Genomic DNA, 20,686 nt, shown 5'->3' on the forward strand with positions numbered 1-20,686 from the left:
TATAGTATCACTCCAGGACAGTTTATGATGTGCCTGCCCTAATTGTCTGGTACACCAGACATAGCCAGAATGGGGCCTACAGAAAGGTCTCTCCCAGCCGGGGAGGTGGACAAGACGGTCTGGGCCTCCCCAGCGCCCTTACGGTGGCTTCTAGCACTTCCAATTCCTCTGCCTGTCGAACCTCCATTAGTGCCACCCTGTGTTCCAGCTTCCTCCGTTGCTCCATCCTGCTTCCGGTGGGCACCTCGGAAGGCCAGGACCAGGGCATGGAGGGGATGAATAGGCTGAGCCAGGAAACAGCCCCCCCACCAAATCAGGAGCTATGTGTTCCCAGCACCAGACGGGAGCTCTCTGAGCCTGAGTGTTCCTGGGGTCCCGTTCAGAAAGGGGCCGGCAAAACACTGGGTATCGGGAGAGGCACGGGATGGATTGGACCTGCCACCTACCTTACAGGGGAAGGCTGCAGGCCAGAGAGAGCAGGGACACTTCTGAGGTCAGGGGGGGGAGTGGGGGGGGAGTACAGGGAAGGGAGACCCACCTGTGAGCCTTGCATAAATCGTTGTTCAGCTCGGCACTCTGAGCACGTCTGGCTCGCCCCTTCTGAACCACCTGTTCCAGTTCCTCCCGCAGAGACTGCAGCTGCTCCCGCAGGCTCAGGCCTGGTGCAGGGGTGAGGAGAGAGGAGCTCATGGCCAGAGCCATCCAGTCTTCCTTCCCTCCACCTACCCACCTGTATTCCCAGGTGAAACACACCTGTATGCAGATGGATCGCCCCGCCCTCTGCGGCACACAGTGCCCCCCCGGGGATTCTCACATAGACCCGCCCACCCATCCGTCCCAGCCCGGACCGAGACACACACCGGTGAAGTGACGCTGCTAGTTCCTGGGCTAGAATCTCCGGGCCCTGCGCTTTGCCCGCCTGCCTCCATCAATGCCCCTGCTGCCACCAAGAACGGCTGGAGGGCCCTGTGGGAGGCAGAAGGGAGGAAAGTGACATTGGCTCAGGTGGAGCGTGTGTTCAGCCCAGGCCGGACGTTGAAGTCACCAGGTGTGGCAGCCACAGCCCCTGCCCTCACACGAAGCCCCCAGTCTGATGAGAAACCCTAATTAGGACAAAATGACTCCCTAAAGGGGAATCTCATCTGGAGGCAGGTGATATCTGAGCACAGACCTGCAAGAGATCATGGGCTTAATTAGACAAAGAGGGAGATGCCCAGTGTTCCCTGGCGGGCACAGCACCTACAAAGGCTTGGAGGTAGCATAGATGATCCAAAGGAGGGTTCTATAAGCTGCTGAAGGCTTTAAGCAGAGGACAGACATGATTAGATAGGAAGGGGCAAAAGGGAAGTCCTCAGGGCTAGAGCCAAAAATTTAAGAAGACACGAAGCGTGGGCTGGGGCTGTTGAGTGGCAACGCCGGCAGAGTATGAATAACCCTGGGGGTGGGAAGCAGGAGGTACAGGTTTGAGGGGAAGACGCTAAACGCCTTGGGGCTTATGGGGCTCCAGACCTCAGAGAAAACAAACAAAACAAAACCCAAGGCACAGGTATAACTTTGACATGCATTTTTTTTAACGTTTATTTATTTTTAAGAGAGAGACGGAGCGTGAGCAGAGAGGGAAGCAGCAGAGACAGGGGGAGACACAGAATCGGAAGCAGGCTACAGGTTCTGAGCTGTCAGCACAGAGCCCGATGTGGGGCTTGAACCCATGCACCGTGAGATCATGACCTGAGCTGAAGTGGGACGCTTAACCGACTGAGCCAGCCAGGCTCCCCTAAACTTTGACATGTGCTCTAACCGTTCAACACATTCTTTGTGCAGAAATGCAAGCCGAGGCTCAGAGGAGTCTGGGATGACCAGGGCCACATAGCCAGCAGTATATGGCTATCCCCACCAGGTCCAGGAGGACCACTCACCTGAGATGACTCCTCTTCGTCTCCACTGCTCCCCGCCTCCACTGCTGTCCCCACCACTACTGTTGGCCCCACCGGTCTGGAGCTGTGCCTGTTCCCACCGCAGCTGCTCTAGCAGGAGCACATGGGCTGGGCCCTGGGCCCGGAGGGCAGCGTCCTTCAGCTCCAACCCCGCTTCTCCCGCCTCATCAACTGTAGCCGCAGCATCAGTTCTGGCCAGAGTCTCCTGAGAGAACAAGAGGTGGGCAGAGAATTTGGCCTCTGGATCTGGGGAAACTGAGGGCCCAGGAGGCACCCAGTGAGGACTGGTCAGGCAAGAACTCAAACCCTCACCATGATCTTGTATGGTGGGAACTATCATCTCCTAAAAACGACAGCTATAGAAATCGTCGTTCAGAGAGCACAAATATCTTAGACGAGGTCAAGTGGCATCTCAGGAAGGGTCTGGAGTTTCTCCAACTCTAGAACCTCAGATCTTTCATGCCAGGGTATAAACCTCAGACTATGTCCCCCTGCCACCATCTCCTTTCCATAGAAGGCAATTTGGGAAAGCTACATTCAGAATCTTCTGAGACACTGAATTCCAGAAGACAAAGTCCTATTCATCCTCAAAATCCCAGGCTCCAATTCCCTTCCCTCCAGGAAGTCTGCCCCAGCCAGGTAGAACTCTCCTTTGCTACTTGGTCCCCCAATCCTCCCTCTAAAGCCTCAGCAAAGGGCTTTGGTCCCACCAGAAAAGACCGACACGGTGCCCGCTGCCCATGTGTACCCGTGTGGCCGCCAGGTCCCGCTGGATCTGCATCTTCTCCAACCGGGTAGGACTGGGCCAGGCTGGGTCCCAGAATGGCCTGCACCATGGCCTCCGCATGGGGCACAGCGGGCATGGGTGCCAAGGTTGGGCCAGGCTCTGGGGGAATCTTCACCAGAGCACGGCGCTCCTGGAGACGCTGGACATAGCCCCAGAGCTGGTAGCCAGCTCCTGTGGTGTGGGCCGATCCACACTGCTGCCCTCGGGCTACAGGAAAACCGAAGAGGGGTCTAATGTCAACACTGTGGCCATAGTTGTGCTAACTTCATGCCAACCCTGGTGAGCTTTGCCTTCTTCCATCTTACGGACCGTGATGGATTCTATGCCGTCTGTGGTGAGTGCTGTTATACCAACATGGCGGACACATAATATAAACCCCAATGGGCACACATTATTCATCAAGACAATGTAGTGAACACCATCGTGTCATGATTACTGTTGCTCATGCCATCGTAGTGGAAGCCCACCACACCAACTCAATAGGCCCTATCACTTATGCCCAACATGATGGATGCCATCACGGCCAACACAATGGGTACCATTGCTCAGCTGGCCCGACTCTATTTGGCACATCATGCTAACCACCCACGCGTACCAGCATCAAGCCAACCCCATTAAACACCATCATGCCAGTTCTAAATCAGTAGGCACCGTCATCCATCAACAAGCCATCCTGTGGGTCCTATACCAATCCCAGTGGCTGTCAACCACCCATGCCAACTTTCTTGAGTAGCCACCAGCCAGCTGTACTCGGGGCCTCATGCCAACCAACCACAGAGAGCCCCTACACCAACTTGGCTGGGCACGGCCAGGCCAAACCCCAACACGAAGCCAGCTGTGGGAGGCCCCATTCTCTATAAGAACCCCACTCACTGGCCCTCCCGGTTCTCAAGGTTCCCAGGGGTACCTTGGCTGTGGATTCCGTGGTGACCCTCCATCCATGGCAGCCTCCTCGTGTGCCAGCAGCCTCTGAGCCTCCTTCTCAGCCACCTCCAGGTCCCTCATAGGGGCTTCCTCTCTTGCTCCCGAATCTGCCTCCCGGAGAGTGAGCAGGACTCCATACGCCTCCTCACAGTGCTCACTGTGAGACACTGATTCTGAGTGCTCTGGGACCCCTGGCTCCATCTTGCGTGGGTGACGTCCCCACTTGCTCCTGGATCCTTCACTTCGTCCCCCAGCCCCCACCCCTGGGAGCATGTAAACTCCTTCAGCACCCTGGGACTAAGGGGGAAAGTGCTTTCCCTGCAAGGGCCCTGACTCTCTCTGGGATGGGGGTTCCTCCTAGGCGTGCCCATTCCCTTCCACACCAGTGATACCATGGGTGGGATGCACTGACCTGTACTGCAAGGCCAGACGCAGGGCTGTGGCTTCAGCCTCCCGCTGGCCCAGCTGCATGCTGAGGGCTTCACACCGGCCCTTGTACCCCTGCAGCACAGCTGACAGCAGATGGTTGAAACACTTGAGCTTCTCGATGCTCCTGCCTCCGAAGTTAGGGAAGCGGGGACGTGAGAGGCCCGCAGGGCAGCCAGGACCCAACTGACTGCCATCCTCCTCCCCACTCCATTCCAGCTCCAGACTGGGGCTTATAGGTCAGCCGGGAAGGAAGCGGTGCCCTTACGAGCTCAGCACGGGTGGCCCTTACCCCTGGAGCTGTTCCGTCTGGCTTTCCATGATGCGCACCTCGGGGGCGAGGGGTTGAGTGCGGAGAGGCCCAAACATCTGAGTGCTGGAATCACTCCGGAGGCGCCGGAGCAGGGGGTGAGCCAGGGAGAAGGGGTCCTGCCAGAAAGAGGTTACTCGATTCACCTGGATTGTCATTGAGAGCCCAGAATCACGGATTTCGGCCTTTTGCAAGCCCAGAAGCTACTGGATTGCATGACCAGGATTTCAGTCTCACTGCTCCAAATCCCACAGATCTCAAGATTGTGGTTTTGAGCTTCCCACACTCACCTGAGTCCCCCAGGGCTCTTCATCTACCCCAGAACTGCTGGAGCCACTGCCCGAGCCACCTGCTTGGCCACGGGAGGGAAGTGGAAAGGGCTCCAGCCTCATCAGGGAATCCTGGAGCTCCTGAACCTGGGGGTGAGTGGGAAAGGAGGATGGAGTAGGTTAGGCCTGGAGACTCCAACCACCCAGCAGCCCCCCCCCCTTTTTTAAGTTTATTTATTTTGTGAGAGAGAGAGCGAGCACATTCGTGCACGGGAGAGTCAGAAAGAGAGGAAGAGGGACAGAGAATTCCAAGCAGGCACTGCACTGCCAACATAGAGCCCAACGTGGGGTTCAATCTCACCAACCACGAGGTCATGACCTGAGCCAAAGTCAAGAGTTGGGCGCTTAGTGGACTGACCCCCTGTGGCCCAGTCCTCCTTAAGAAGTGTTCCTGGGAGAGGTGCCTGGGTGGCTCAGTCGGTTAACCATCCAACCTCAGCTCAGGTCACGATCTCACGGCTGGTGAGTTCAACCCCCATGTCGGGCTCTGAGCCATCAGCACAGAGCCTGGAGCCTGCTTCAGATTCTGTGTTTCCTTCTCTCTCTGCCCCTCCTTCGCTCACATGTCCCCGTGCGTGCGCTGTCTTTCAAAAATAATAAACAGTAAAAAAAAAAAGAAAGTGGGGCGCCTGGGTGGCTCAGTCGGTTAAGCGTCCGACTTCAGCTCAGGTCACGATCTCGTGGTTCGTGAGTTCGAGCCCCGCGTCGGGCTCTGGGCTGATGGCTCGGAGCTTGGAGCCTGCTTCCGATTCTGTGTCTCCCTCTCTCTCTGCCCCTCCCCCGTTCATGCTCTGTCTCTCTCTGTCCCAAAAATAAATAAATGTTAAAAAAAAAAAAAGAAAGAAAGAAAAGAAAAGAATTAAGGATAGAACTATCACACGATTAGCTATTCCACTTCTGAGTATTTGTGTGAAGAAAATGAAAAAAGTAACTGGAAAAGATATCTGTGCCCCTATGTTCACTGCAGCCCAGGCGATCAGTAGCAGATGAATGGCTAAAGAGCTGGTGTATAAACAGTGGAATAGTATTTGGCCTTAAAAAGAAGGAGGGGTGTCTGGCTGACTCAGTCGGTGGAGCCTATGACTCTTGGTCTCAGGGTGGTGAGTTTGAGCTCCACCTTGGGTCAAGATATTATGTAAAAATAAAACCATTTTTTTTTTAATATACATTTTTTAATGTTGATTTTTGAGAGAGAGTCGGGAAGGGGCAGGGAGAGAGAGAGACACACACACACAGAATCCGAAGCAGGCTCCAGGCTCTGAGCTGTCAGCACAGAGCCGGACGTAGGGCTCGAACCCATGAACTAGGAGACCATGACCTGAGCCGAAGTCGGATGCTTAACCGACTGAGCCACCCAGGTGCCCCTCCTTTTTTTAAAAAAAAATATTTATTTTTGAGACAGAGAGAAACAGAGCATGAACATGGCAGGGCAGAGAGGGAGACATAGAATCCGAGGCAGGCTCCAGGCTCCAAGCTGTCAGCACAGAGCCCGATGCAGGGCTCGAACTCATGAACCGCGAGACCATGACCTGAGCCAAAGTCGCTTAACCGACTGAGCCACCCAGGCGCCCCCCCCCCTTTTTTTAAGAGAGCAAACAAACAGGGAAGAGGGGCAGAGGGAGGGAGAGAGAAAGTCTTAAGCAGGCTCCATGCTGAGCATGATCCCAAGACCCCAGGATCATGACCTGAGCTGAAATCAAGAATGGGACACTCAACTGACTGAGCCACCCAGGTGGCCCTAAAAATAAAATCTTAAAAAAAAAAGAAGAAGAAGAAGGAAATCTTGCTATTTGCAACAACATGGATGGACCTTGAGGGCATTATGCTAAGTGAAATAAGTCAGACAGAGAAAGGCAAATACTTTATGACCTCACTTCTATGTGAAATCGCAAACAAAAGAAGACGGAACATCAAACTCACTGATCCAGAGATCAGAGGGGTGGCTGCCAGAGGTGGTGGGGGTGGGGAGAGGAATGTGGAGGGGGGATTTTCTTTCCCAGCCAGGAAGTGGGCCCCACCCCTCAGGCTGGGCTCTGGCAGTCCCACATCTTGCCACCGGGTCCTGCCCGAGTTGAGGACCTGTTTCCCACGATCTCTTTCAGCCACATGGCTTTAGATTGCATCCACATGCTAAAGAGGCCCAAATGTGTTTCTCCTACCCTGACATCTCCCCTGAGCCCCGGACTCAGACACAGAACTGTCTCTTTGATGGCCCCACATGGGTGGCTCATGGGTGCCTGGTGCTCGTTAGGACCCAAACAGCTTCTGGTCCCCCTCCCACCACACCTGCCCCTCCTGCAGCATCCCCATTTCTCCTCTCCAGCCCCGCGGGCTCCCAAACCAGGACTTGTCCTCAACCCTTCTCTAGCTTTCAGACCCAAACCTGCCAGCAACACCTTCCACACCACCCAGTATCTGCCCACTTTGGGCCGCCTCCACAATTTCCACCATCTGGTGTCTGGACCAGTGCCTCCTGGATCTCCAGGAGTCCGCCCTCGCCCCTCCCACAGACTGTTCCCCCCGTGGCCGCCAGAGGGCGCCTGTGAACGCACCATCAGGTCCCGCCCCTTTTTGCTCAGAAAAATCCTCCAGGATCCCCGCGGGCTCAGAGAGCGAAAGCTCAACTCCCAGCATCCCCGAGACCCTATAAATCTGCCCCCATCACCAGCCTGCCCTCCCCTTGGCCTCTTCACAGTTCCTTTTTTTTTTTTTTAATTTTTTTAATGTTTTATTTATTTTTGAGACCGAGAGAGACAGAGCATGAGCGGGGGAGGGGCAGAGAGAGAGGGAGACCCAGAATCCCAAGCAGGCTCCAGGCTCTGAGCTGTCAGCACAAGGGCCCCACGCGGGGCTCAAACCCACCTATGGTGAGATCATGACCTGAGCTGAAGTCGGACGCCCAACCCACTGAGCCACCCAGGCGCCCCTCCTCACAGTTCCTTGACTCACACTCCTGCCCCAGGGAGGGGGTTCCTGCTCTGCCTGGCATGCTCTTTCCCCAGATCCTTGCATGGCTCCTCCCTTACCTCCTCATTCAAGTGTCACCTGCTCAGGGGGTATCACCCGAACTAAGAAGGCAAGGGAGTTTTATTTACTCAGGGCCCAGCAGTCAATGCTCTACGAAAGTTTTTCTTTTTTTCTTTTTTTAAGTTTATTTCTTTTTATTTTTATTCTTAATTTTAAAAAAGCGGGGCTTGGGGCGCCTGGGTGGTGCAGTCGGTTAAGTGTCCGACTTCAGCTCAGGTCACGATCTCGCGGTTCGTGAGTTCGAGCCCCGCGTCGGGCTCTGGGCTGATGGCTCGGAGCTTGGAGCCTGCTTCCGATTCTGTGTCTCCCTCTCTCTCTGCCCCTCCCCCGTTCATGCTCTGTCTCTCTCTGTCCCAAAAATAAATAAACGTTGAAAAAAAAATTAAAAAAAAAAAAGCGGGGCTCGAACTCACCGGCACCCCTAAATGGGTATTTATTTTTGAGAGGGAGCATGCGCGCGCACGAGTGGGGGAGGTGCAGAGAGAGAGAGAGAGAGAGAGAGAGAGAGGATCCGAAGCAGACTCTGTGCCGACAGCAGAGAACCCAGTGTGGGGCTCGAACTCATGAACCTGTGAGATCATGATCTGAGCTGAAGTTGGTCACTTAACAAACTGAACCACCCAGAAGCCCCTCCATAAAAGTTTTTCTTTTTTTTTTTTTTTGTCCTTTGACTATTTTTTTTTTCAATATATGAAATTTATTGTCAAATTGGTTTCCACCATAAAAGTTTTTCTAAGGAGCTAATGATTGAACGTTGCCTATGCCAGGCGCACCCCCCACCCCCCTTAGAGAGCTCTGGGAGGCAGAGCTCCCCCACTCACCTCCCTCTGCAACGTCTCCCTTTCAGCCTGGATGGCCTGCACGGAGGCCTGCACGCGAATCAGCTCCTCTTCTCGGCTGCCCAGGGCCAATCGCAGCCAGGCATTCCTCTCTGCCAGGCGGGCTGCCTCCCTCTGGCAAGCCCCTGCCCCCTCCTCCTCCAGGCAGGGCTTTGGTCCTGCCTCACTTCTGTCCTCTGCCTCCACAGGCCCAGGACAGCTTGGGGGCCGGCGGTGCCAGGCCGCAGCAGCAGCCTCCAGCGAGCTCAGGGCATGCTGGAGAATCTGAAACACGTCGGAGGCTCCAGGCCTGGGGGGGACCAGCTCCCCGGGCCGTGGGGCTACGTCTGTGGCCTGGTGGCCTTCCTCTGCAGGCCCATGGGGTCCCTTGAGAGATGGGGCCGGTCCTCTGTTAGAGTTCTCTTCAGCCTCTTTGGTGGGCCTGTGGTCAGGTGAGACAAGGAAGATTCTGGAAATGGGGTCATCACGGGGGCTGTATTATCCAGGGCCTCGAAAGTTGGGCTGACGAGGACAATGGGAAGCTATGGCATGTGTGTGAGCAAGGGAGGAACACGGGCGGACCTAGGGGTAGGGAACTTGTAGCGGAGCTAGAGTGGGGAGCACAGACCGAGGGGGCCTTACCTGCCCCCCAGGCCCTGCCCCCTGGCCTCTGCCTCTGGCCCCGGCGGCTTTGGCTTGAAGCTCTCCTGAGATGGCACAGGGCCCGGCTCAGAACTCCCGCCGGCTGCCTCGGCCTCCTCTGAACTCTCCGCCACAGGATCCAGCTCCCCCTGAAAATGACCCGCGGGACCGAGCTCTGAAGCCGGGCAGGGCTACGAGTGGCCCCAAGGAGCCGGGTGTGGCAGGGAGGGGAGCACTTACAGGTGGAGCGTGCCTCCCTCGCCGGCTTCGGGGTCGTGTGGCCCGGGCACTCATTGCTGTCCAGAAGTCAGGCCTCTGGGTCTAACTTCTTCCTCTCCCCCTAAAACCACCGCCTCATCTCAGCTCTTGTCCTGGCTCTCCTGGGTAGCCTTAATTTCTTCTTCTGTGAAATGGCCATCGATTTCCTCCCTTCGGAAGGGATCTTGGGTTATCAATGTTGATTTGGCGCATTCGAATGCCTCCCTTGACAGGCAGCTCACTATCTCCAAAAATTGTTCTGACCTCCTCTTCTCCTCTGCCTCCTTTATCTTTCACTCCCTCTGTGCTCCCCAGTCGGGGCCTGGCTTAACAACTTCAAGAGTCGCTTCTCCTCCCCAGGGCTCTTTTGAGCCAGAGGCCCCAATCTTGGGATTGGGTCCCCTCAGCCTGCTCAAATTCCAGTCCTCTGCGCCTCTGGGAGCACCTTGGCCAGCAGGCCAAATCCCTGGACATTCTTGGGGTGGCTCTGACCACTGCCTGCTGAGACCTGGGCTGGCCAAGGCTGGCTTAGCTTGGGAGGGGCCAGGAAACAGGAAGCCCCCTCCCCTGGTCATGTGACTTGTTATTGTGCTGTTTCCTCCTCAAGGGCATCAGCTTCCTCCCGTCCCATCAGCTGGGGACACGTGTCCGGCTCCTGAGGTGTCAGCTACTCCTCACCTCAGCCTCTGATCTCATCTCGAGTCTCCTCCACCTCTGAGCCTCAGTTTTCTTATCTGTAAAATGTGTGCGGGGAGGGGGGGCAGTAATCATAGCATTTTCCTACGATGTCATGGAAATTTTAACAAGCAATTTGCACATGGCCAAGCATCATCCAGGAACTGAATTGTAATATTTCCACTTGTTCCCTACTTCCCTGGCCCTCCCATCTCTGCTTTCTCTGCCAGCTGCCGTTTCTCCTGTGTGAATGTTGGATTCCTCAGAGCCCAGATAGTCCCTACATCCTGCCCATTTTCCCTGCATCCGTCTCCAAAGGCCCTCCTCATCTCCATCCATTATAAGAGCCCAAGCCTCTCCCCTCCCACCTGGATGCCAGCCCAGCTCCCTCCCTGGAGTCTCCAGCCACCCCTCCACTCCCTTCCCTACCCAGGTCCCAGAGACAGAGACCTCATTGTTCACCTCCTCTGCTCACACACCATCCATGACTCCCCATTGCCCTTGGGAAATATTTCAAGCTCTTCCACCTGGCTTTCGAGGCCCTTAACAATTACGCCTGCTGCCTGCACCCTTGTATACTCCATGCTTTAGCCACGATGACCCCCCTCTCCTCTGTAAACAGTCGAAGGTTCACAATCCTTATACCCCAGGACCTTTGGTTATGCTGTAATCTCTGCCTGAAACACCCTTCCTTGGGGGCACCCAGGCACATTGAAATCTGTGCTCTTAGCCTCTGCTCCAGCCATATTAACCTGTTTAAAGGCTCTGCCACTCCAAAGTTCTTGCAAGCCTCCGGATCTTTGCGAAGGTGGTTCCTTCTTTCCGGAATGCCTTTCATTCTCTTGTTTTTCTGGCAAGTTCTCCATTCTTGAAGACTCAGCTTACATAGCTCCTCCTGGATGTCAGTCACTGGAGCCTGGCTTATGAGGGCAGGTTTAACTGACCCTTTTACACACACACACACACACACACACACACACACACACAGAAACTGATGCTCGTGGTTTGTTTGTTTTTTTTAAGTTTGTTTATTTATTTTCAGAAAGAGAGTGCAAGCGGGGGAGGAGCAGAGAGAGAGGGAGAGAGAGAGAGAATCCCAAGCAGGCTCTGCACTGTCAGTGAGGAGTTCCACGCCGGGCTCAAAGAACTCACAAACCATGAGATCATGATCTGAGCTGAAATCAAGAGTCTGACGCTTAGGAAAAAAAAAAAAAAAAAAAAAAGTCTGACACCTAACCAACTGACCCACCCAGGTGCTCCTCAAAGCGTGTTTTTCCTTTTAATTTTTTAACGTTTATTTATTTTTGAGAGAGAGAGTGAAACAGAGCACAAGTGGGTGAGGGGCCGAGAGAGAGAGACAGACAGAATATGAAGCAGGCTCCAAGCTCTGAGCTGTCAGCACAGAGCCCAACGCGGGGCTGGAACCCACAAACTGAGATATGACCTGAGCCGAAGTTGGACGCTTAACCGACTAAGCCACCCAGGCGCCCCCCTTCAAAGTGGGTTTTAAATTGTTTGGGACTGGGGTGCCTGGGTGGCTCAGCTGGTTAAGCATCCAACTTGATTTCGGCTCAGGTCATGATCTTACGGTTCATGAGATGGAGCCCCATTCCAGCTCTGCTCTGACACTGCAGAGACTCTTTGGGATTCTCTCTCTCTCTCTCTCTCTCTCTCTCTCAAAATAAATGAATAAACATCTTAAAAAGTACAAAGAAAAGCAAATGACAATCTTTTTTAAAAAAAATGGTTATGGGGGTAAGAGGAGGAGTGCGCATGAAGAAGAAAGGGTGGTTTGAAATAGTTTGGGCTCAAAGGTCTGTAGAATAAGGAACAGAATTAAGTAACTGGGAAGGGCCTGGCGCCTGGGCCACGCCCACCTCGGTCCGCAAAAACCCGCCCCTCATTGAGGGCTAGGTCAGCTCCACAAATCACCAATCAGCCCCACCTCGTCTTCTAAATCCCGCCCAAGTCACCTGTGTTCAGTTTATCACATTGCAAATGGCCTTCTCCCTCCCTGTGAGCCGATTCTATTGAAAGCCCCACTTCACTAGGCCTTGTTGCAGCCTATCAGGTAGACGCGCTGACCAGTGTACCTGATTCGGCCAGAAACATAAAAGCTCTGGCTATTCTTCCTTTAACCAATCACATTCCAAGCCCCACCCCCTAGCACAGCCCCAGCCTATCAGCTTTCAAGGCTCACCAGCCTTCCCCAGTTCGGCCGTCCGCTCGCCTGACGGCTTGCTGGACTACATTTCCCAGGAGGCGTCGCGCCCGCGCCGCACTACTTCCGGGCTGCGAAAGATGGCGGCTTCCTAGCCAGCGCTCGACTGAGTTGGAGGGAGGCTCCGGCTACGGTGAGAAGCGGTTGGGTGCTTGCGGTCCAGTCCCTAGAGGTCCAGCCTCTAGCCTTTCCTGAGGCTTCCGCCTTCAGCTCTGGTTTCTCCTGCAGTTTTCTGGTTTCTCGTCCATCTGTCTTGCTGAAGCTAAAGCATTGTTTTCCTTAGAGATTGTGGGGGTTGCAAGGCGCACAGAGACCACAGGGACATCAGCCCACACCCATGCCCAGACAGGGAAACTGTTGGTGTCCATCCTCAGGGACCTTTAACACCTAGATTCTTGCCCTTCCTTTGTGCAGACACCCTCTAGACAGCCCACTGTCCCCTGGAGACGAACCCAGAGGTAATTATTATTACTATTTAATTATTTTTCTTTGTCCTTTTTTTGTTTTTTTTTTTTTTAAGGGGGCACCTGGGTGGCTCAGTCGGTTAAGCCTCCCACTCTTGATTTCGGCTTAGGTCATGATCTCTTGGTTCATGAGATCAGGCCCTACGACCGGCTCCGTGCTGAATGTGGCGTCCACTTGTGATTCTCTGTCTCCCCGTCTCTTTCCCTCTCTCTCTCTGCTCCTCCCCCTCCTCTCTCTCAAAATAGATAAATAAACCTTTTTTTAAAAAAGAAATTAATTTTAAGTAATCGCTCCACCCAGCGTGGGTCCCCAACCCACAACCCCAAGATCAAGAGTGCACGCACGCTCTACCCACTGAGCCAGCCAGGCCCACCCCAGCTAATTATTCTCTTCACCTTAAAATGAAAACTGTCAGTTATTTTACCAGCAAAAAGAGGTTTGGGAGTAGCAGAGAATTGCAATGCAGAATACAGGAGCTATAGCAAAACCTTAGGCAAGCCCAGAACAAAGGAGAGGAGTGCTCTTTTATAGAGGAAAGGGGAATTGGGGGGGCTGTTAAAACCCCAAAATCCATCAGAGTACACTGGGAATTTGCAGTTTAGTGGCTTTTCACTGGCTAAGTTATGACAGTCTGTCATTGGCTGGGCTGTTGGCCAGGCACTGAGAAAATCTTTCATTTTCTTGCAGGGTTAGTAAAATGCAGTCTTCCTGTTGGGAATGCGAGGTCTCTCTCTCTTGCGGTTGGGGTCTACGTTTGTAGTAGCGCGTGAGAGCGCCCCCTTTTGGCTTCTGCACTCCATTTTAAATGAAGTTTCCTGTATTCAGTTTCCCACAGGCATAGCTGGACCCGGGTGGGCAGAGATACAGCTGCCGTTCTCTGGGTGAGCAGCACTTCAGGAGGGCTGCTTGGAGGCAAAAGAGACTCCTGGCAGCTCTTGACTTCTGCCCTCCTAGCTCTGCAACTCTAACGAATCCCTCTTCCCTAATGGCACTATTGGAAGTCCCAGAGAGGCCCCTCACTGACCTGTGTTGGGTCATGTCGCATCTCTGAGCCATTCGTGGTGGCCAGCATTGTTCATTGGCCAAGGAGAGGGGCGGGGTTATCTCTGCAGAAAAAATGGGAGATCGTTACCTGAAGTCAGAGTGGATGCCCGGCACCCCATTCCACAGATGAGGAAACTGAGGCCAGAGAGGAGTGAGTTTTAGTCATTAGGCAGTTCGTGCCGCGTCCTGCCCAGTAACCAAATGTTTTTAAAACCCCTAAGGGGAGGAACCTGGCTTCCCCCAACCCTACTCCATCCAGCCACTCAGGGGCCATGGAGGTGGCAGAGCCCAGCAGCCCCACTGAGGAAGAGGAGGAAGAGGAGGAGGAAGAGGAAGAGGAAGAGTCTGCGGAGCCCAGGCCCCGTACACGCTCCAATCCTGAGGGGGCTGAGGACCGGGCACTGGGGGCCCAGGCCAGCGTGGGCAGCCGCAGCGAGGGTGAGGGTGAGGCGGCCAGTGCTGACGATGGGACTCCCAATCCTCCCGGAGCTGGCCCCAAGCCCTGGCAGGTGCCCCCGACAGCCCCCGAAGTCCAGGTGCGGACGCCAAGGGTCAACTGTCCAGAGAAGGTGGTAAGTGTGGGGCTTGGCCCGTGGCTATGAGGTGTTAGGGAACCGTAGGTTTAACGTTCTTGCCTTTTGGGAGTCACTCTGCAAACAGTCACTTCGTAGGCGTTTTCTAGAGCTGCCACAACAAATTACCACAGGCTGGATGACTTAGCACAACAGAAATCTATCCTCTCACTATTCTGGAGGCCAGAAGTCTGATATCAAGGTATGGGTAGGGCCATACTCCCTCTGGAGGCTGTAGGGAAAGATCCTTCCTTGCCTCTTCCGGTCCTTGGGGGCTCCACACATTCTTTGGCTTGTGGCCACATCCCTCCAATCTCTGTCTTTCACACAGCCTTCCTGTCTGTTGGAGTCTTCTTTCTCTTATAAGGACACTTATTGAATCAGGATCTTTATCTTATCGCAAGACCTTTGTCTTCGTTCCATCAGCAAATACCCTAATTTCAAAACAAGTCACATTCTTATAGGGCGTGTCTTTGTGGGGGATGGGACTCAATTCAACCCGCTATACCAGACTTTCGCTGGCTCATTGATGCCCTCATAAACCCGGACTCCTAGGCTAGTTTCCCCTGAACTGCTATCTTCCAAAGTAGATTGCTTGGCTGAGAACTGGGGCGGGTCCATCATACCACCTTTTCAGAGAGAGCTGCTTAGAGAGGGCCCGTGCCGTGCGGGCCGGGGTTAATGTCCAGGCACAGTGCCGTCACCTCCCTCCAACCTTCTTGCAGATCATCTGCCTGGACCTGTCAGAAGAAATGTCGCTGTCAAAGCTGGAGTCCTTCAATGGGTGAGAGGAGCATTTGGGGGCTTGAATACGCAGCCGCGGCTTGGGGCTGAGCCCAGAAAACTCAGGGCTTCCTCTCTGAGACCCACACAGCTTGGCCTGGCTTGGGGCTCAGCGCCATCAGAGTAGCAATGACACCTGATAACAATAGAGCACAGCCCGTCAGGGCTCTGTTTCAAGCATGTGAGAGCTGTCATGTGCCACCCACGTCACAGCAATGACTCAGAAGCTCTGAGAAGTAAAAGTGACTTGCTCAAGACCTCACAGCGAAAAGGCAGAGCCAGGATTCAGACCCAGGCCTAGCTGACCCCGAAGCCCGTGGCTTGAGCAACTGAGTCTCTGTGGGGCTGGGTGGCAGGGCCTGGATGGGGTCTGAGGAGTCCTGGGGGATATTGAGGACAAGCCTGCCTTCCCCTCACTGCTCTCCCTAAACATCTGTGGCCGAGTGAAAGTCTGGGGGAGACCTCATGCGGATCCATTGTGAGACCCAGGCTGGCCAGGGGAAGCCATTTGGAGAGGGCAGAAGCTGGAGAGGGGTGCCTGGGCTCTGCCTCCTCCCCGCGGCAATACCTGGGCCTCCAGTGCCTAATCCTGGAGTTAGCGGAGGGTTCCCTAGGATCGGCAGGTGAGGCGACACCCTCCAGGCCAGGAGGCCTTGCCTTAACTCTCTCTGCCTCCCCAGCTCCAAAACCAACGCCCTCAACGTCTCCCAGAAGATGATTGAGATGTTTGTGCGGACAAAACACAAGATCGACAAGAGTCACGAATTCGCACTGGTGGTGGTGAATGATGACATCGCCTGGGTGAGGCTGGGGCAGGGATCGGGGCGCCTAGGGGCTCCCCGGGGGTGGGGAAGTACCTCGCTGAGGCTTGTGCTTCCCCGCAGCTGTCCGGCCTGACCTCTGATCCCCGCGAACTCTGCAGTTGCCTCTACGACCTAGAGACGGCTTCCTGCTCCACCTTTGGTATCCTTCCAGGCAGGGTGCCCTGTGGCGGGGGCTGGGCTGTTCCGTTGTCTTGGAACCCCCAGAAGTCCGGCTCGGGTCCAGACCCCGGTTGTGTCACTACAAACTTGGGCAAGTAACCTCGCACCTCAGTGTTTTCATCCCTCTGTAAAACGGGAGGCACAAAACCTTCTTCCCCCTAGGGTTGCCGTTAAGGTAACGTGTGTGTATGTTTGAGAGAGAGAGCACGCGCGAGCAGGGGACTAGCAGAGGGAGAGAGGGAGACCCAGGATCCGAAGCAGCCTCCAGGCTCCGAGCTGTCAGCACAGAGCCCGACGCGGGGCTCGAACTCACGAACCGCGCGATCAAGATCTGAGCCGAAGTCGGACGCTCAACCGACGGAGCCACCCAGGCTCCCCTGCTGTTAAAGTCATAATACAGAAAAGAAGGAAAAGGAAAAAAAGGCTGATTTAGACTCTAGATGTCAAAACCACGCTCGTGGTGTGGAGCATTCTGTGCAGGACCAAGTATACAGTTGGTGCTCAATAAATGGCAATACGTGACTGAAAAGTCACAATCACCGTTATAACTCCCCCAACCTGGGCACATTTTATGTTAATTTGAACACAAAAGGCTCACATGCAGCCCAAAACTTAGATAGAAAATAAGTTAGAAAACAATGCTGTGGGGCGCCTGGGCGGCTCAGTCGGTTAAGCGTCCGACTTCGGCTCAGGCCATGATCTCGCGGTTTGTGAGTTTGAGCCCCGTGTCGGGCTCTGTGCTGACAGCTCAGAGTCTGGAGCCTGCTTCGGATTCTGTGTCTTCTTCTCTCTCTGCCCTTCCCCTGCTCACGCTCTCTCTCTCTTTTTCAATAATAAATAAATAAATGTTTAAAAAAAAAAAAAAGAAAACAATGCTGAGTGTCAGGAGATAGGGAATGGGGACACCCCACCCATGGCTCTCATTGTGAGGACAGCTGCCCTGGCTGGGAGGGAAAGAGGAACTTTGAGTCACCCAGGGTTTTCAGGGCATCCAGTGGTGGCTGTCTGCTTTGTGATCTATGCGGAGGGAAAACAGGCTCAGACAGGGCAAGTGACTGGGCCAGGGTCACACAGCATGTCTCCTGCACCGTGGTACCCAGCAGGTGTGAAGGTGCTCAGGCTCTCCTGTCACCAGGGTGATGCTCTGCCCATGCTCTGCCACCAGCCTTCTCCTTAGCACCCCTGCCAGATCTGGAAGGTCTCTTCAGCCTCATGTAAGTACTGCCTTCCCCTCATCTCGCCTTCCATTTTAGTCTGCGACGGCCCTGAGGTCCCCCATACCGTTGTTGTTTTTTTTTTTGTTTTTTTTTAACGTTTATTTATTTTTGAGACAGAGAGAGACAGAGCATGAACGGGGGAGGGTCAGAGAGAGAGAGGGAGACACAGAATCCGAAACAGGCTCCAGGCTCTGAGCTGTCAGCACAGAGCCCGACGCGGGGCTCGAACTCACGGACCGCGAGATCGTGACCTGAGCCGAAGTCGGCCGCTCAACCGACTGAGCCACCCAGGTGCCCCCCCCATACCGTTGTTTTAATCCAGGGGGCAGCAAAGTGTCCGTAAAGGGCCAGACAGGAAACATTTCCGGCTTTGCAGGCCATGTGGTCTCTGTCACAGTGACTCTGATTCTGCTGGAGTAATCCGAAACCGGTCACAAACCATACCTATCCCAGGCGGCTGTGGCCGTGTACCAAAAAAACCTTACTGATGAACACTGGACTTTGAATTTCATGTCATTTCCACGTGTCGCAAAACGTTCTACTTTTGAATTTTTCCCCCAGCCCTTTAAAAACGTAAAAACCAAGTTTAGCTTATGGGTCCTAGTAGTCCAACCCCTGTTTTCCCCAGCCCCCTAAAATGGGTATGGACCTTGTCTTGCCTCTTCCGTCGTGATTAACCTGGTACAACTGTCTCAGCAAATTTTGCCAGTGAAGCTGTCCTGTAAATACTCAGTGGAAGTCATGCTGGATCAAAGGGGTGTGTATTTTTAACCTGCTAGGCTCTGCCAGAGAACCTTCCCAGGAAACCAGCCCTGTGGACCTCCCCCGGCACCGGGGTTGTTCGCGCTGCTGAAGGTTCTGTCTGATGGTGGCAAGAGGCCACCTGTTGCTTTCGCTGTGCTTTTCCCTGAGCCTTTTTTTTCATTCATTTGTAAGCCAGTCAGTGTTCCTGCAGTGATTTGTCTGTTGGTCCCCTTTGCCTATCTTCCTAGGGAGGTGTCAGCTTTTTTCTTATTAATGATCAGATTTGCTTTTCACATATGAAAGACATCAGCCCTCTGTCTGCCTAATGCCCTCTGCCTAACGTGAGATCCAGCTGTGGCCGATGGGGGACCTTGGTGCTAACCTAGCAGATAAGATTGGGTCCCTGCCTTAGAGTCTTCTGGCTTGGTGGGACAGGTGCACCTGAGGTCAGCAATGCGGGGGGGGGGGGGATGTTCAGGATCGTGAGGGTGGTCAGAGCAGGCTCCAGCTTTGGGGTCAGCGAAGTCTCCCTGATAGAGCAGGAGAGGTCAGGCAGAAGGGTGAGGCTGGGGAGGCAGAAGGAACAACACGTGGGAAGGCTCAGAGGCAGCAGTGAACTTGGGAAGGGTCATGTGGGGCTTTGCATGCCCATTGAAGGCCTGGGCTCTCTGAGGGTGACGAGAAGGGTGGATCCCCAGTGCTCTGACCTGTCCCCCACCCTCCATTACGCAGCCAGCAGAAGACTGAGCTGCCAGTCACGGAGAATGTGCAGACAATTCCGCCCCCATACGTGGTCCGCACCATCCTGGTCTATAGCCGTCCGCCCTGCCAGCCCCAGTTCTCCCTGACGGAGCCCATGAAGGTGAGTGAGGCCCGGGGGAGGGAGGGATATATGCAGCCACCAGAGTGGTGGCTAGCCACGAGGAGGGACTTCCTGATCACGAGAGCTGGGTGCCTATAGGCAGGTTCCCAGAGTCCAGGACAGAGGCTGGGGAACTGTCACAGGGGCATGGGGTGACTCGAGGCCTGAAGGCTGCTGTTCTGCTGCAGAAAATGTTCCAGTGCCCGTATTTCTTCTTCGATGTTGTTTACATCCACAATGGCGCCGACGAGAAAGAGGAGGAAATGAGCTGGAAGGTGAGAGGCCGTCGTGCGTGTGGGTGGCAGGTCGGTGTAGATGGGGTGTCTCAGAACCCCCCTGCCCTGGGCCTAGGGAATCCCACCTCCATTTTGCAGCCCTGGAGCCCTGGCCCTGCTGCGTGTGGTCATTTAGTCATTCCACAACCATTTCTGCCTGGCTGCCGTGAGCTAGCGGGGGCCGTTGCGACGGTGGCCCCTTGAGCACGTAGGGTCCTGCCCACCTCATCCTTAGCTTCTCCTGCTTCTCTCTTTCTGCCTTTGCTCTCACAGGGCCCTGTGCTTGGAGCACCCTTCCCTCCCTGCCTTCCCAGGCCCTGCTGGTCCTTTATATCCCAGCCCTGACCTAGCTGTAGGACCTTGAATAGGCTATTTCCCTCTGAGCCTCAGTTTACCCAACTGTGAACAGGCGGAGTTGAGACTGGCTCCTACTGCTGCCTCGGCACCCAGACCAAAAGTCTCTGTTCGTCAGGGATGATTAGCGTGGGGGCTGGCGGTAGTCTGCATCCAACTGTGCTTCTCCAGACTGGGGGCTCCAGGCCTGAGACCTCCTGGAGTCCCTAACACTGGGTGGGTGGCAGGGAACATTTGCTGACTGTGGGAATGCTTTCTTTCTGGCAAACGCCTCTTCATCCTTCGGAACCTATCTCTGATGCCCCCTCCTCAGGGAAGCCCTCCAGGGGCAGAGAGGGTCCGTCAGGGGAACCTCTGCCTGAACAGCCCCTCTCTGGCCCCACAGGACATGTTTGCCTTCATGGGCAGCCTGGATACCAAGGGGACCAGCTACAAGTATGAGGTGGCGCTGGCTGGGCCAGCCCTTGAGCTGCACAACTGTATGGCTAAGCTGCTGGCTCACCCACTGCAGCGGCCCTGCCAGAGTCACGCCTCCTACAGCCTGCTGGAGGAGGACGATGAAGCCACTGAGGTTGAAGCCACTGTCTGAACCATCCCCGTGCCTCTCAGCCTTCCTGTGCAGCGAAACCCTTGGCTTGGAGAATGGTTCTCAAACCAGGCTCTGTGGCACCCTGGTGGGGAGGGTTCCAGGAGGCTCCCGGGGCACCTGGGGGCCCTGGCAAGAAACTCAAGATTCCAGGAAGCATCCCAGGGACCCTGGGCACCCATTCCCGGTGTTTTCCAGCCCACATCCCGTCGCCAGTTTGTGAACTGTAATTTTTGTTCTTCTTTGTGTGTTTTGATCATTAAAGTAAAAATCTGAGAATCCCTAACCCAGCTCCACAACAGTTACCTTGTGTTCTGGGATCTTTTTGGTTGCGAGTGACAGAAAACCTACCCACTGAACAGAAGGGAGTGGCCAGGTTCTTGTAGACGGAAAGCGAAGTGCAGCTTCAGGCCAGGCTGCATTCACTTGTTGAGACAATAATGCCACTGG

General features: G+C 54.6%; 2 protein-coding genes across 4 annotated transcripts; one reads left to right on the plus strand and one right to left on the minus strand.

Moving 5' to 3' along the window:
* Nucleotides 1-9,972, minus strand: USHBP1 (USH1 protein network component harmonin binding protein 1). The gene is given in 19 exon segments (XM_030303891.1): nt 1-223; nt 225-267; nt 539-659; nt 859-918; nt 921-966; nt 1,917-1,949; nt 1,951-2,081; nt 2,084-2,125; nt 2,670-2,749; nt 2,751-2,883; nt 2,886-2,928; nt 2,963; nt 3,629-3,802; nt 4,058-4,198; nt 4,364-4,500; nt 4,672-4,797; nt 8,559-8,997; nt 9,198-9,346; nt 9,438-9,972. Coding segments are annotated over 19 exon segments (2,100 nt in total). The 5' UTR covers nt 9,492-9,972; the 3' UTR covers nt 1-76.
* Nucleotides 9,973-12,391: 2,419 nt separating this feature from the next.
* BABAM1 (BRISC and BRCA1 A complex member 1) lies at nt 12,392-20,540 on the plus strand. 3 transcript variants are annotated; one of them, XM_030303878.1, is made up of 10 exons: nt 12,392-12,484; nt 12,766-12,809; nt 14,082-14,432; nt 15,158-15,216; nt 15,896-16,016; nt 16,100-16,178; nt 17,388-17,412; nt 18,892-19,021; nt 19,210-19,296; nt 20,036-20,540. In XM_030303878.1, the coding sequence occupies exons 3-10, from the start codon at nt 14,133-14,135 to the stop codon at nt 20,237-20,239; spliced, it is 1,005 nt and encodes a 334-aa protein (XP_030159738.1). In that variant the 5' UTR covers nt 12,392-12,484; nt 12,766-12,809; nt 14,082-14,132; the 3' UTR covers nt 20,240-20,540. The 3 variants fall into 3 exon arrangements, with proteins under 3 accessions (XP_030159738.1, XP_030159748.1, XP_030159750.1); XM_030303888.1 differs by having other exon boundaries at nt 14,120-14,432; XM_030303890.1 differs by lacking the exon at nt 12,766-12,809 and having other exon boundaries at nt 12,408-12,484.
* Nucleotides 20,541-20,686: the final 146 nt, after the last annotated feature.

Source organism: Lynx canadensis, chromosome A2, assembly GCF_007474595.2.
Source record: "Lynx canadensis isolate LIC74 chromosome A2, mLynCan4.pri.v2, whole genome shotgun sequence".
Classification (NCBI taxonomy): Eukaryota; Metazoa; Chordata; class Mammalia; order Carnivora; family Felidae; genus Lynx; species Lynx canadensis.